This window comes from Aedes aegypti, chromosome 3, assembly GCF_002204515.2.
Source record: "Aedes aegypti strain LVP_AGWG chromosome 3, AaegL5.0 Primary Assembly, whole genome shotgun sequence".
NCBI classification, from domain to species: Eukaryota; Metazoa; Arthropoda; class Insecta; order Diptera; family Culicidae; genus Aedes; species Aedes aegypti.
Genome location: NC_035109.1, coordinates 406861621 through 406876811, shown reverse-complemented (window position 1 = coordinate 406876811; position 15191 = coordinate 406861621). Strand labels below are relative to the sequence as shown.

Here is a 15191-nt window from a genome sequence, read left to right as displayed (position 1 = left end):
CACAGAGTTACTAACACTGAAGGAGTTCAAAGAACGCTAAGTAGAGTTTGTTTGAATTGAAATGCTTGCAAGGGAATTAAAAGTAAGAAATAGCCCAATGTCCATCGACTAGTGAACGGAGTCCAATTAGCCGTGTAAAACGAGAAATAAAACAAGATAAGATCCAAACGAAAATATTTTTCCTACTGATACCGATTCATGGATATAGGTACCTACTATTCTCGCCTTCTAAGATGCACTGATCAATGTAGGCCACCAGCAAATTCATCGGTCGATTAGCATCAAACTCATTGCCTTCTAGGATCATCCACATCGCAACATTGCAAGCTTAGGTAACTAGATGTGTTTTTCAAAAAAAAAAAAACAAAAACCTGCCTACGTTGTTACAAAATGCGACCGGTCTCATCTGACATCGTGGAACCGGATTCCATTACAAGTTGTGAATCTGCAGCACCGATTACGGTGTGACGGAATGGGTATCTGACCACCAAACCCAGTCACTCAGCCACCGAACCGTGCACCGTGTTGTTCGTAAGTGTACTTTTGTGTTGCCAGTCATGTAACCGAAGGAAGCAACAGGCAATCGAAAGGGTGCCAAGGAAAATTGAAGCCGATCTGTTTGGGAGGGACATGGAATGCTGGGAACCCTAACGTTTTTCTGGCCTACTACGTTTTGACATTTGCTTACGTTTTTCGCACAGATTTGAACCCACGAAGGGTTTCCTGATGCGATTTGATGGAGAGCGGGAAGGACTGGGTCGTCGGGGGGTAAAACCACCTTTCGGTTGGGGTGTAATTCAATCCGATTTCATTATTTCTCCATAGTCGATGGATGTGTGCGCCACAGGTCGTATGAACACAGAAAACAAGAGAGACAGCGCCCGACATTGAAGTGATTCCTCCGAAGGTATGTGCGTATGCACATGAGCGGTGATCCGGCGGCTGATATTATATCGGATGTCTTTTTGTTCTAGATTTGTCACCTGTAACATCTAAGTTTCATTTAAACCCACCTTTGCGCAGCCAGCTCACCGCAGTCGTCAGTTGGCGGTGGTCTGGTCTAGACATTGAGTTCAGGGCATTCGGATACCTGTTGACGTTCGGTGGATTACCAGTGCAGTTCAGGGAGTTGAAACCAGTGTTTATCGTTCAAGGAAGTTTCTATCACAAAAATATTTATTACTTTTTCATCGAGAACTTTACATTTACGTAACGATACTTTCAACCCAATGGATGATACAACTCACTAGTTGCTTTTGTGTGTGAAGTTGTTATTGTTTTTTTTGTTTAATTTTTAAAGGATTTTCTTGTATTAAAACTTATTACTAAGATTAACCGATCGTAATCATATAAAAAGCAAAAATAAGAAAAATTAAAATATCTGAGACATTATAAAATCGCGTCCCCTTTTTTCGATTGTAAAAGAGATACTAATTCGATCGGTTTTCGATTACCTATTACAAAGGGTGAACATGTATAAAAAAGACAGAAAAAAGGATTGCTAAGATCAACGGTTTCCCGTGGAGTCGACTCTTTTGATTGTTTGATTGCAAGTGTGAGATAAGTCGCGCGAAAATATCATCGAATCTAAGGAAGCTGGTGGATTTTTGTTTTCTGAAGAGATAGGGTAAACTCGCAGAGAGATGAGATCAAACTGTGGGCATCGATTGAACAAGAGGTGCAATTGGTTAATCTTCCTAAGTACTGGCTTCCAAAGGTGAGTAGATGGCATTCGATACACTCTAGCACCATTCGAAATCAGTACTGAAGGCGAAGATTTGTTCTGCGTGAGTTTGCCGGTCAATTCTAGGAACGTGTCGCAGTGCAGCTACGGATCGGATGTGGTTGGTGAAAGGTTATAGCGTTATTTTTTTTTCAGTAAATAGGATCAAACGTTATCCCAACAGAAGACTAAATTTGGAATGCTTCGGCGAAATGGTTTGGGGGGGCAATAACAAGGTAGGCGGGACAAGCGTTTGCGTTTCTCACATTTCGCAGTCGAATTGATTGCACGCTTCGTGCACATGCACATTCTTGGCTTCGGATGTTTCGAAAGAAGTGCTCTGAGGCTTCGCCTACTTCGATGAGAAAAAAAAGTCTAAGCAAACTGTGGACTAGCGTAAGAAATATACCTTCTTCAAAATCCAACCTATTCTTGTATGAAAGTGCTATATTCCGTATTCCAAGCATAGTCATGCAACTTAGTTACACGTTTTTGAAACCACAAAAATGTTGCGTAAATTAAAATAATTGATTGAAGATTGAATGTAAAACGATAAGTGATCGGATGAATTCTCGTTTTGAACTTAAGTCAATGAATATTTTGGAATAGTTTTCAGTGATACACTCGATTAAAAAGTTAAAAAACGTACAAATTTTAGAAGATAATACAGGAATTTTTCGTACACTTTCGGAAAGCACATAATCAGATAGAAACAAATTGGCATTAATTTGGAAAGGATTTCAAGCAAAATTTCTAACGGAGCAATCAATGTTTATCATACGGAAACTTCTGGGCGAATTTGTGACAGCATGCTAAGAATTTGGTTTTATAGATTGAGTTCTAAATCCGTGAATTTGCGATGAACATTGTGCAATAATATTGTGACGCAATTTCTGGAAAAAATCTTGGAAGTATCCCTGGTTACTATTATAATTTCAAATTGATTTAGTGATCTAGATCTTTTGACTGCTATCTGTAATACATTGATAGATTTTCATGAGGATTTCATTAAATTTGAGCGAAAAAAAACTGTTTTTTCATTTTTGATGATTGCTGATGATTGAATGATGGATTCTTGAGCCTTAATTGAATTACGTTGTCGATTTTACGGCAAAATAGCTTAGCATCATCTCATGTATCAGAAAGTACTCCCAGACATTGATTTTGAAACAGTTCTGCTTCCAGAAGGTTTAGACTCAGAGCACTTAAAACCAAAAATCTAATTTCATAGCAAGGCTTACATTATTCTTTATTTTGGTCAATATTTTGCTAGCGTATAATCCTCCCTTTGTTCGCTGTTCAGCTACTTCGTCAGCTTTTCGCCAGCTGAGCTTATCATCTACGCAGCGTGTCTTCAGAAATAGTTCGTCTGCTCTCGGTGATAATATTGCATGTTGCATTACTATCTATTAATATATTGTTCTTCATATAGCTTCAGGTGAGTAGCAGAACCCAATGGACATAGATCACATATTTATCTCACAAGAAACGCTGGCATTGTTGACCTTTATTTAGAATACCTGGACGAACACTTTGCGAAATTGTTGAAGGAGTTCTTGGAGGAATCTCTGTAGGAAATCATGGATAAATCCTTGTAAGAAATTTGAAACATTTTTGTAGAAATCTTGATTGAAATTATTAGAGGAATTTCTAAAATACTCCGGAAGGTACTTGCAAAAATTTTTAGAGGAATACTGATAAAAATATCCTCTATGACTCCAGGGAGGTATGCGTTCTTTGCGTTATTTCAATGTGGATTTCAGGCTGAACATCGTATCAAGAATCGATGGCAAATCCTTCAAGTTGTGGCTACTGATGTCCGAAGATCTCTCTACATTCAGTACATGAGATGAGAGCAGAAATTATCCAATTCTGGGTTCTCAAGCCTGTTATAAGCTCTTGACTGCTTGCTGGCCTTGAAGATAACGAGGGAGATTTCGCAGGTTGAGGCACAGCTTGGAACCTTGGAAAGCTGCCAGCTTATATCAAGAGAGCGGATGTAGCTCCAGAAGCTTTTCCTAACAAGTCATTGGGTCGTTCGAGAGATTCTTACAAGATTCTTGACCATCGATAACGACATCAGGACTCTTCACAACGACGCCCTCCAGTTTTATTCTGATTCACCGATGAAGTAGATCCAAATGACAGTGTTTCTATAATAGTTCTACATCAAACATTTATGGACAGTAGATTTCTGCAAATCTACTGTTTAGCTCGGTTTCGTGATCAGTTACATCCAAATTCGATGTAGCTTCTCGTCTTCTTAAAGCCGATTGAACCTACACTTGGCTACGAAAATGCGGTCGTGCATGGCTCTGGAAGTAGTAATCGCCTTTAGGTTTATTCATGCTCTAATCAAACCACTAAAAATCATTCCGACTGAGATTTTCAGGATTATGTACTGTCGTAATGATTGATACTTCTATCTACTTAATGAAGAGATGTAAATTTTCAACTGATTGTCAACTAAAGAAAGCCCTTATTTGATCTCTCTTCCCACTACAAGAACCACCAACCATCTAAAAAGAAGGAATTCACTAAACGAAAGGATCGGAAAACACCTATATCAGGAACAAAAAATATCATTTACAACAAACAACAAGGAATTAGTAAATGCGCTCGTTTTAAACAAGTGACTATTTATATTTAAAAAAAATGATAATAATAAAAAGAGAAGCGTTCCTAACACAGACATCAGCATTAGTAAATATAGTACGAGTGGTTGTTTTGATTCTCTCAAAAATGGTATAAATGTGTTAACAATTGACCGTTCTCTCCGACCGGACACGACGGAACGCACGCGTGCCTCGCAAAAAAGTCTAGTCTTGGACTCTCTCTGTGTGTAATCTCGGCGAGTTTTCGAGGCACCACCAATGTTGCTTGTAGTTTTTTTTTACTGTGTACATTCTAACGTTAATCTGATACTTTCACTAATAAAAAAGAGCGCACGATTGTTGTTGTTGTTGCATATTACTTTTCAGGCTTCCACACCGGGTTTCTTACGAGTGAACCTTAATATTGCCTAAATATATTACCAACCAACATTGTATGAGTCTAAAGAAAGCTGGTTTTTCCATTGCTCAAAGGTTCCTCTTCTTCTCTTGTATCATTTTCCATGTGTCATTTCCAAGAGCCTTAGCAAAATGATCGTCGACCTCTTCCTCAGAGTCGGGCCTAACGTGCTGCACGGTGCCTAGTTCAGCTTTGACCTTAAGCTCTGGTCGAACGAGTGGCTGAACTAATCCCGGTTCAGCTTTTACCTTAAGCAACGGTGAGATCTCAACTGCCGGTGGGATTACATTATTGTGCCTAACAATAGGACTTACGCTTACAAGGTGGCTGTTAACGTTGAAGTTAACGCTGTTTCCAATGAGACTGCCGGCACTGCTACTGGTACCGATGGGAACCATACTGGCAACACTGCTGATTCCACTGGAGCTACTGTTAGTGCTCAAGCCGACACTGTTGCTGCTACTATTGCTTGAACTACTGCTAATACTGCTACTGCTGCTAGTACTACTGTTTCTGGTATCACTGCCACTGCTTTTCTGCTGATTATTGTTGTTATTTCCATAGATGGAAGCATAAGTATTACCTAGCGATCTCCGGAAGTGTTCCTCGATGAAAACGTCACAGTTGACCGGAGAAAGATTATCACCCACAGCGCTTTTTATCACTATTTCACCTAAAATCGACATAAGTTTATAAAAATATCACAATCATAGCAGGCGATTGCTAGGACAATTGCGAAATACAACCATTTTCCGACACCGCCTACTAGCTTTCCCCTTACCATTGCTATGCATACTGCTGATGCGCTTCTTGATTGGCGGCGGAGGCGCTTTCGTTATCACACTGGGACGTGTGTTTAGATTGATTGGCGCATCACTGCCATTTCCGCCGCCTGCGTTGGAGCTGTGCTGTTGGTCAGCTGCCGCGGGCGATCCGGTGGTGTTCACCTCGGGCTGTCGATCCGACGAGTCCTTCCGGCGCACGGTCATGTCCAGCGGGGTTTCCGGATCCAGTTCCATTGGAGTGACCGCATGTACTGCCACAGGCATTTGCGGTCGGTGCGTGTCATATACAATCCGTTCATATTTGATCGACGGTTGCGGTTCTGGAAAGACATGGACAATAATATAAACATTTATGCTATCTTAAAACTTCATCTCATCCTCCACAGTTACCTGGACTTTCGTGAGGACCGGCACCCGGATCTCGGATCATATTGAGACGTGTTTGCACTAACTTCTTCAGTGTTGCTGCCTTTGGGGTACCGAGTTGCCAGAAAAAGAGATACTCCCCGCCTCCCGCGGTCACCACTGCTCATAGAAGTGTTGTACGTGCCGAGCTGTCACGCAGTAGCCGAGTCGTTTTCGGTTACCGTAGCAGCCAACTGTAGTAAGAACCTTGATTTCTAACACTTCCACCGGCGAAACCACAAACTAGTTTCACTTTTCAGCAACTAATCAAGCCAGAACTCGCCACGATAAACTCCAAAACCAACATAAAAACTGCTTTTCAAGCAGCACAGCAAATGTCTCACAACATGCGAGAGAAGCGAAAGATAAATCAAAATGTCAAAATGAAATCTTCTTCTTCCTTCTGCACCAAGTACCAGCACACACAAACACTGCCTTGTTTCTTTTTTTTCTTTCGCTCTACACACTGTCCACTTTGACCGAAAGATCGTGATCTTTTCTCTTTCTTGCGCTTCGATCGAGACTTTCCTTGTCTTGCTTGCTTCTTTTCTATTCTTTTGTGAGCTGCAGCAAAGAAAAATTTTCTTTTCTCTGCCTTTCACTTGGACGATCGAACTGAAAGATTTGATCTGAAGCAATTTCGACAACCAATCATCCGCAACAACAAGCCTAGTGTCGATCGCAGCAACCCACAAAGCACAGCCAACGGTCGGCAAAATTTGAGCAATTTCGGCAAAAGCAACAAAGCACTTTTAGCCCAAACAGCAACACACAAGATTCAGCGCAAGACGAAGTGGAAATTTCTGTGCCTCAGACTTTGGACAAGCTCTGAAAAAAAAAAACCGAACGGAGACAACGAACCTCTCTCCGAAAGGGACTGTACAAATTGTGAGACTTCACTTGATTGTTTTGTTTTCTCTCTCTTTATCCTCCTGCTGCTACTACTGGTAATCTACTTGGCCAAACCGACCGTCGTCCAGAAGCGATGGCAGTATGGTCACTATAGTATTTTGACTTGCGCGAAACGCAATAGTTTGCGTTGCGGGCACTCAATTCGACGGAGCGATTGGGCGGCCATGACAGTCGACTTACACGGTAAAGGCAAAACCATAAATTAGTTGACTATGTTTGGCATGGAAGTTTGATGGTAAAATAAAATGGCATGAATTTCAAATACAATTATTAGTAGTTAACTGTAGTTAGTAGTTAACTAGTAGTTTTATACAGTTTGAAATCAAAAACTAATAATCTGACAAAGGACGAAGCCTGCATGTCATCTATAGTAGATTAAAATTGTTTGAATATCTTCCAGCATACTAGCAGAAATGGAGAATTTTTCTCCTAATACTTTCAAAACTCAGTTCATAATGTTCTCACGTTACATAAAGCTTTAATTTGAACCCTTCAAGTAGACTACACACTTTAATTATTTATTTCACCAACCTCAGCAAAACGATTCATCGCGAATCCAACAACTGAGAGTTCGGAAATTTTTAATACCAAATACCGGTACTTATTTTACCGAGATGTTGGCAAACCATTTTTTTTATCGAGATCTCGGTGAACATTTACTGAGATCTCAGAAATTTTTATCAAATAATTACCGAGAACTCAGTTTTTTGATTCTCATAAATTGATATTGATTACTGAATTAAGCTGTGTAGGATTCAGGCTAGATGAAAATTAACCTTCGAAAATTACATTGAAGGCATTCAAGTTATATGTAAAAAGTATATAAAATATCTTATTATTTTAAAAACGACATATTGACATACAAACAAACATTCAGGACGGTCATGTTGTATGCTGTACCAATATGGAATAGCTATTGCAATCAGAGGACTGACAAGTCTATTTCCGCGGATCCGCGCATTGTTTTGATACTTCACGTATTGGTACTCAATTTCTGGTCGGATTAATATAATTTGCAGTAGAAATTATGATGAAATCCTGAGCGCATTTATCAAAAAATTTCAAATCAGAGCATTTTATTTTAATGCAATGGGAACATGAGTGGAATACAAGAAGCACAACGTTAATTAACAGCAATACAAGTTTGTTTCTCTAAAATAAGATTTCACTGAGTGATAAACGTATACATTTTCGAAAACTTCATAATTTGAAGGAATGTTCGTTCTTAAGAGTTCTTTCAAAATCCGTGCAGAACTCTTTGTAACATTTCAAGAAGAGTTTGATTGATTAATCTAATCTAATCTAAGCGCTTGCACAGCCAATATTGAAAAGCATCCTGGAAATACCTAAATTTATTCAGGTATTTTCTTGTCAGCATTAATATTTGCAGAATATCAGCGATATGATACACATATTAAAATGGCCAGGCCCACTGTGCAGACTTTGGGGTTGAAGATAATTGATAAAAATCATGACGATCAGGTTATTCACGCATAAATAAACTGATAGCTAAAACATTTTCAATTCAGAAAGGAAGAAACTGGGACAACCGTACCAACCGTTTCGATTCAGGGTTATAAAATCGTTGGGAGTGGCGTTGCTAAGAAAGTTAATGCACACTCCATTGTTGTTCTCCTGGGCTGGGACATAGGCATTTCTTCCTCATGTCCTGGCCCTACAGCCTTGGTTTAAGCGCCTTTCCTCGCTCTCTGAAATGAGATGAAAATTTATTTTGCCCCTTTCGCGTTATACAGAAATTGAAACTATAAATTAAAATTAATGAGCAAATGTGCAAAACAATTATTAATATAACAAATAAAGTTTTAATTGGAAATCTCTTACCAAGTTTTTTAAGTAGCTTCCACAATCTGAAGGCATTGGTGCAGGTACAGAAGCTTTCTGATAAAGTTTAAACTGCAGCACCAGCAGCTGAACCTTTCTTGATTATTTCGGTCACTTCTGTCGTTAGCTTCAATACTAAATTCAAACTCTCTAAGGAACTGCAAACGCGAGCCTTCGTAATCTTCAGGGGAGTCAGCACCAAACTTCTGCCCATCCGCTCATCCGCGATAAACACTTCCGAACAAAGAAATTTTTTCGTCCACTATTTACTTCTATAAACAAATTTGGGAATAGCTTCTTAATTCACCATTTCCACTACACCAACAACTTCATGCGTGTACTCAACCCGATTTTTCTTACATTGATCAACCGATTTAAAATTAACAGAGAACGAGCAAAATCGTGATAGAAAACGAAAAGCAGCCAACCCTGCGCACCGCTTGCTGCGATCGACTCCAAGAAGAATTTGATTGATTGTGTTCACTGCAACAGCCCATTGTACCGAACAGCCCTGATAAGACCCATTGTGAGCCATTAGGGCCAAGTGGACATTGAAGTTTGGGTTGATGACGGGCATATTTGGACGGTTGATATCATTCAGCGAGTAATAACAACAGTAAGAAGTGGATGGAATTCATCGGTTGTATTTTGAAGATTCGTGAAACTATTATTGATTTTTTCTTTTCCATTTACGCTGTAAGTTAACATTAGTTTTATTTGAATTAGTCTATTATATATGTAAATTTACAGATTTAAGAACAAATCTAGTGTACTCTATTGTGAATTGGGTAGATAATTTTCAGAGACTGAATTGTGAGTACATTTGAGATGAAATCCTATTTAAAACCATATCCTAAATACATCATACGTTTTAGCTTTAAGCTGATTACCACCAAATATCTGGAGGTGTTATCTACTGGAAGAACTCCGAATAACCCATCGCAACAGATTGATTAGTGACAAAATTTATTATTTAACTCCATATTGAAATTTTTAGGAAGTTAGAAGATACTTGGGGAAAAGTTCCTTAGAAATCGTATTATGATCTTTTTAGATATATCATGGAAACCAAAACTTCCAATTATTTTTTATACAAATTCTTTGAGCTACAAACATAATTGAAATTGTTGTATGATTGAAGACAACAATATTCCAAAAAATATTGATAATTGATGGGATTTGAAAGTCTACAAAATGTGGCTAAATAATTAATAGAGATCGGTGAGTGATTATGGCCAGTTACTAGCGAATTTTATAAACATAATCCATAAACAGTGTGTAAGGTGGACGGCACCGTGGTGTAGGAAATTGGCCTGAATATCGGTATTTTCTGAACTGATTCGATGAGATCATGTCAAAATTCGATGTATAAGATGTATCGATGTAGTAAAGTAGGACTCACGGTGTGTGAGTATTATGGGTATTTTTGGAACCTGCATGCTAGACGCGTTGATGCCGGAAATCGATGTTTGCAATTTGTCGGTTTTCAATTAGTGATAAGCATTGGTAACCTATGGAGTATGGGTATTCTCTAAAGGATTAGAGAATTAGCGAGTCGACGAGTAGATACTAAAACTCATGTTAGATACCATTTTAGAATCCAAGATGGCGGACCAGAGAGCAAAAATTTCTTCCTGATTTTGGCAACACATTGAAATCTATCGTCAATTCATTGTTAGGTACTGAAATATTAGGTTTGAGATAAAATAAAAAGGAAATATACTAAAATGAGAATAGTGGTGAACATTGAGAGCAATAAAACGTAATGTAGTTTGTACTGATGAGTAGAATTCTCATATATCAAGGTTTTTACTTAAAGTATAGGAAAAGTATTATAAAGTAGAAAATCTGTATAAATTATTGCTACATACTTTAATAGGCTTCATAAATTGATGGAATGGGATGGCGATAAATGGTTGATATAATTTGTTATACTGTGTTGATAACGATTGTTTTCTTAGTTGTTGTGCAAGAAAGAATTTTTAACCATCTGTCATAGCGATTGTATAAAAGGAGATCGCAGCAAGCCATGCGCGCGGGCGGCTGCGTTTTGAATTTTGTGTCACGTTTACAGGGTGTCTACTACCTGGAAAAACCTGGAAAACCTGGAATTATCAGGGAATTTTATTCAACCTGGAAAAAACCTGGAATTCTCAGGGAATTTTGATCACAATCAGGGAAATTACTTTGAGGCAGTAATTCATGATAGAATATGTTAACGACAATGGATTTTTGCGTGATAATCCAGAGCTACCATTATTTGCCAGAAAACTCTCTTAATTCGAAAAAAAAAAAAAAATCGGCTGCGCCGCTCTCATGAGCACTATATGAGCTATTCAATAAAGATCCTTTTAAGTATGAATTTTTTTCAGCTTACCAAAACATGATTGATGTTTTTAATGTCTCTTTATTCATTTAGTGAAAGATTAACATATCAAGGGCTGGTAGCAGGTTTATTTTAGATACCATTTTTATGCAAGTCTCTAAAAAGGCTTTATTTTTGATAATAGGGGTCTGAAGTCTCTATTTTAACCAAAATAGTCTCTAAAGTCTCTTTTTTCCATTATCTTGCTTGCAGATAATTAAGATACAAAATTTCTTCTCATGTTTCTCGAGAACATTTTCAGGAATTATCCTTGTGGTTGCTCCAGAGATTTCATCATTCCTCTACCAATTTCTTCAGCAATTTTTCGTAGGATGCTTACAAGAATTTCTCCAGAAATTGCTTCACGATTGAGCATTTCAACGTTACTACCTCTAGTAATTTTCTCAGGGTATTCCCTGTGAACAAAGTCTATCCTAGGACTTCTTCCAGATACTTTTTCACTAACTTTTCAACCGATTTCTACAGTCGTTAATCTAAGAGATATCCAAAGTTTCCCACAGAATTTCTTCCAAGAAAACCCGACAAGAATTTCCACGCCATTTCATCTACGGTTATTCCAAAGAATAGCTCCAAAGTTCCTCGAGGGGTTATTCGAATTAATCTATTAAGAACATTACAAATAATTCCTTATATTTGACCTGTTTCCATTATTAAGTTTCTTTAGATTTTTTCTAGAAATTTCTCCAGCGTTTTTTCCAAGGAATTTTGGAGTTCATCCAAACGTTTGAATGAATTCTCAAAAAATCCCCATGGAATATTCAAAAGTTCATTTAAGGTTCCACACCAGTTAACACTCCAACATTTTTTCATGAGATCCTACGATTGTAGTAACAATAATTCCTTCACATTTTTTTTAGGAATTTCGTCCTGTTTTTTCAGGAGTTCCTTTACAATATCCTGCGAGATTTGATTTTTTTTTATATTTTTCAATTATCTTAGCAATAATTTAGCAATAATCTTGGAAATCTTCTAATAGTTCTTCAAGAGTGACTTTCTAAAAACCTTCTCTATCAAAGGTGACCTAAGAAATTACATAAGTAACTGTAACAGAAGGTACCCTAAAATTTGCTTTAGGAATACGTCACGAATTTTTCTCAACAATTTCTCACCATACTGGAAAATTTCATTCAAATTTCCACGAAGAAAACTCCTGAAAGAATGTTTGAGAAAAAAGTTGCGAAAACTTTCTTGAGAAATCTTTTAGAATTAATGGAGGAATTTCCGAAGAAATCTTAGGAGCAATATCTGGAGTAATTCCTGAAGGTATCCTCAGAGAAATTTGCTGTTGAAATCTTTAAACAAAAATCTAAAGAACAATGTTGTAGAAATTCTTGAGAATTTGGAATCATCTGGAGAAGTTTCTAGCTGAATATTATAACATGTTTTAAGCGAGAGTCTTGAAGGATGTTTGTAGGAAAACTGATTGGAGAATCACCGGACAAAATCCTAGAGGACTAAAGGCTTTTCGAAAAATATCTGAAATAATGGAAATAATTATAGGAATTTCTGATGGAAGCCCTGAAGTATTGTATGTGATATTTTTTTGGAAAAATCTTGATTCTATTTTGAGATACCCAAAACAAAACATTTGGAGGAATTCCTTAGGAAATTCTTGGAGAGTGAAAATCTCAAAAAAAGATATCAATCAATCCCCATCGTAATGTCGTCATAATACATGTTTGTCATTTACTGGCATATACCAGATTTGTTGGTATGTCGTCGTAATGTCACGAGAAATTTGAAAAAAAAAAGTTTAAAATATTCTCAGAGAAATATGTGGTCTGATCAAACTATTCTATCCTGGTTCCTGTTAGGTCTCGTTTTGTTTTTTGATGACTGTTTCGTCTCTTTTTGATTACTTTTTAGTGTCTTTTTTCTGGAAAGAGGTTTCTAAATTTCCTGTTTTCAAGAAACTCAGTCACCACCAGCCCTGCTTCATGCACAATTTTTAAAATTATTGGAAAATATTCGGTTTTAGAACAAACGATTTTCGAAAAGAATTCTGGAATTTGTACAACTTTAACCTTCCAGTCGTCGCGCGGTTTGCCACCGTCAGAACCACCGTGCTGCTGTTGTGAACGAAAAGCGAGGTTTTTTCAGCGGTGTTGTACAAAATACAACAGCGCGACGACTGAAGTGTTAAATTGAAAATTTCGTAACAATCATGAATAATTTAAAACTTTTCCGAAGGGAATGCGAAAATTCAACATTTATTTTAATTACCACAGTGATATGTTATACGGTCGAACGCGATTACCCAGGGGCTCGATAATTCGTGTTTCTATTTCCGAAAAAATGGATCGGGATCCAAAAGTTTTACGGATTATTTGTATTAATTTAGATGGGTATATGTATATCTACTTAAATATGTAGCAGATGTCCGTGTTAATGTTAAGATATTTTAAAGAATTTGGCTTTTATGCAGATCAGAACTGTATGATTGCTTTGCTAATACATCGATAAACTTAGTATTTATTTTAAAATATTACCACAAATCCAAATAAAGTTTTAGTTTTGCGCCCATGAAGTTGTCTTAGTTATCTAAACGACCGATGGAAATGATATGTACCATTCATCTGTACTAAAAGTACTTTCAAGAAGTAGCATACTGATGTACTTGAAAGTTTCGTTCAGTTCACGGAGCTCTAACAAACGAAATATAATACATCATCATTGGAAAATACAATTCATTTGAATAAAATTTAAGCTTTGGTATTGTTAGCATGTTCATATTGTAATATTGGATATTGAAATCGCATCAGCATGCTTTAAATAATGTTCAGAAGTGTATAAATAGCTATTAAATTGATTTTTTTTAAATTTGTCATTTGTTTGTTTTAGGGCCCTTTTCTTCACCTTCGCTTAAGCCGTAAACCACGTTAAACCCATATAATAAAACTAGATTTAAGACCTAAGTGGGGGTGAAAAAAATCATAGACATATACAATTAGAGTATTTCTGGAACCTGGATTTTTTTTGTAAAACCTGGAAAAACCTGGAAATATCAGGGAATTTCATTTCGGTAAACGAGTAGACACCCTGCGTTTACCTCGTCCGCGTTCTTTCGCTTTTTTTTCCGTTTCGCTGGTGAAAATTAGATTCGGCGGATGGTGCTACGCCACGTGCAAATGATCTGTGGGAACATGTTTTTAAAAGTGATAGATATATTTTTTATCGGAGATTGAAACCAAAGATGTTTTGTGAAGTTTTGTTTGCGTTTTGCTCGAGAGTGCTCTGTGATGGCACCATCAATTAAATTCGTTTTGCGTGACTCGTTTTTTAACCACCGTGCGTGTTGGTTCAAAAATTTAATGTGATTTGTGGATGCTCGGTTCGGGATGGATTAAGAATTGCAGTGCGTGCATTTTTATGGGCAGTGCTAAATTACGACTCAAGCTATTGTTCATTATTAGAGGAGCGATAGACTGTGGAGGATTTTTGAAAATGGAATTTGGTGAGTTTGTTCTGATCAGCACAATGCGTAAATACTAACCATTTGTCGGCCAGAACGTCTACCGAACGTATCCTTTGGCACTACTCTTTCCATCAACATTCCACAACATCCCGTAACATATATGAGAGGTCGTAGAGTTCTCTGCATCTTTCTTAAGTAGGTGTTCAATCAATCATCCATTCCCATTCTCTCGCTTTCGCAAGGACAGCTCTCGATTATTGAAGGATGCGTCAATCTTGTCAAAGAGTTAGAGGTTAGTTCCAAATCTCTGACATTGGTAACGGACGGGAAGGAGGCTACCCTCATACAATTGTCTAGATCTGTACCACCTACGAATTTGCGCTTAATGCTAATGCTAATGCTAATCTGTTAGAATGGAACCATTCTTCACATTTTGCTGAATTTTCCATCTAGAAAAAAGCCTCTCTATGTTTTCTAAAACAAGCCCTTATACTGCAATATCAAAATAAAATCATTCACCAATGATTAGGAGCCATCCATTAAATACGAAATTTTTTAGTATTTTTTAAACCCCGCCATCTTCCCGGATGCTAAGATTCTCGATTCTGATTCAATTTTGATTGCCAAGAGAATGTGTTCTTTCGACTTCACATTAAAATGTATGTCTATCCTTTGTCCTTTTAAGCACTTCTAAAATTTACGTACCCTTCC

The 15191-nt window shown here is 37.5% G+C and overlaps 1 protein-coding gene across 1 annotated transcript; it reads right to left on the bottom strand.

Moving 5' to 3' along the window:
- Window positions 1–1141: 1141 nt before the first annotated feature.
- On the bottom strand, window positions 1142–6976 carry LOC5568594 (uncharacterized serine-rich protein C215.13). The gene is made up of 3 exons (XM_001652376.2): window positions 5911–6976; window positions 5517–5840; window positions 1142–5408 (listed from the first exon to the last, which is right to left on the bottom strand). Exons 1-3 carry the CDS (start codon window positions 5948–5950, stop codon window positions 4804–4806), a joined length of 969 nt encoding a protein of 322 aa, XP_001652426.2. The 5' UTR covers window positions 5951–6976; the 3' UTR covers window positions 1142–4803.
- Between the last annotated feature and the right edge of the window lie 8215 nt (window positions 6977–15191).